The sequence below is a fragment of the Plasmopara halstedii genome (genome assembly GCF_900000015.1).
Source record: "Plasmopara halstedii genome assembly, contig: Scaffold_2604, whole genome shotgun sequence".
NCBI lineage: Eukaryota > Oomycota > Peronosporomycetes > Peronosporales > Peronosporaceae > Plasmopara > Plasmopara halstedii.
This window is the reverse complement of record NW_020189511.1, coordinates 581,069-582,584: the sequence shown is the minus strand read 5'-3', so window position 1 is coordinate 582,584 and position 1,516 is coordinate 581,069. Positions and strand designations below refer to the sequence as shown.

Below are 1,516 nucleotides of genomic sequence, written 5' to 3'. Positions count from 1 at the left end.
GCTAGGTAGCCAGTAGTTATGCATGTATTTAGATTTTACTATATATATTTAGTATATTAAGGAAAGTCTAAACTTTTAAAATTAGGATAAAAAGATAAATAAAAATCAGTTTGGAATTTTAACCGAAGAGTCGATTAGGCAATAACTACTCTTGGAGTAAGCGGATTGCGATCGCGAATATAAGAAATCCATCTCAAATACAACTTTGAAATAGTCGATCAAATTAACTCGGTTCCGCTCCTGATGAGGGGCAATAAATTAAAGTTATCTTTCCGGTGCTTTTTAGAAGTTAATATTTCCTTCTCCATATTGGACAAAAAGAAGAAAAGCAGCGAAATGGATACAATTCTCGAACAAGATGAGCTATTTATTTTGATAAAATTCTATCACGAAGTTTATATTTGAAAAAAGTACTGTTTTTCTCAGCGATCAATGTTACAGTTTGATTAACATTTGTTCACCTACCATGAATTCTACCTGCCCACGTATTCAACATACTTTTTGATCACCAGGTTTTAAAATGGTCTTTTTGATCTCTGGATGAAGTGCATGCACCGATCGAATTAAAAAAACAACCTGGGCACAAATGCGGTTGTCGCGCTGCTCACATAAACATCCTTTCATTGATAAATATCTGATTCTACCATAACCCCCATAACCCACTAAATTGTCATCTCGGTCTCCTGTTCGGGAAGAGGAAACTTATATCTGACTTCCTTATCAGCTAGAAACTTATTCAGCAAATCAATACATTCACTAGGCTTTTCGTTAAATACGAGGTGTCCACATTTCTCGAGCACTAACACGTTTTTGCGCACATTATTTAGCTTGTCGTCAAGTATATCAAGACATGAAACATCCAGAACCTCGTCATGATCGCCCCAAATTACCATAGTTCTTGCCCGGATCTTGTGGAGTTCGTCTTCTAGTATTGTTGGATGAGCCTGCATGTCCAAAAGCACTTTTTGTACCACGTCCCGTGCTCGTTCGCGTTTAGAGACAATTGGCGCTCGGAACACGCGAGATGTAGACATCAAGTTGGTAACTCGATCGTGCCAGTCGACAACTTCGCTCGTCAAAGTCTCTGTTGGGCTTTGTGGCATCAACTTGCTCAGACTGTCAATATCGCTGAGTGTGACGCCCATGGATTGAGTTGAAATGCCCCATGAGCACATCAAAGTCAACGACTTGACTCGTGTTGGGTGCATTGCAGCATAGACGCCAGCAACTGTTGCGCCCATGCACGTGCCAACCAAATGTACTTTGTTGTTTGGGTAGAGCTCAGACTCGAAGAACTCATGTAGTCGTCGAGCTTGTCGATCGGCTGCAAAATCCATGAGCGGGTCTAACGGTGTCGTCTTCCCGTGGCCTGGGAGATCAGGAATCACGACGTGATAGTCATTGCTCAGGCCACTTGCGACGCGCACCCAGGCTTCTTTCTGTAATCCAAGCCCGTGCAGGAACACGACAATCTCTCGACTTGAAGGGTTGGCTGCGGGTCGTTTGAAGTAACTCC

The 1,516-nt window shown here is 42.1% G+C and overlaps 1 protein-coding gene across 1 annotated transcript; it reads right to left on the bottom strand.

Moving 5' to 3' along the window:
* Nucleotides 1–662: 662 nt before the first annotated feature.
* PHALS_04434 (serine protease family) lies at nucleotides 663–1,337 on the bottom strand (the record flags this gene model as incomplete). Its single annotated transcript, XM_024718547.1, has 1 exon — nucleotides 663–1,337. The coding sequence occupies one exon, from the start codon at nucleotides 1,335–1,337 to the stop codon at nucleotides 663–665; it is 675 nt and encodes a 224-aa protein (XP_024583935.1).
* Nucleotides 1,338–1,516: the final 179 nt, after the last annotated feature.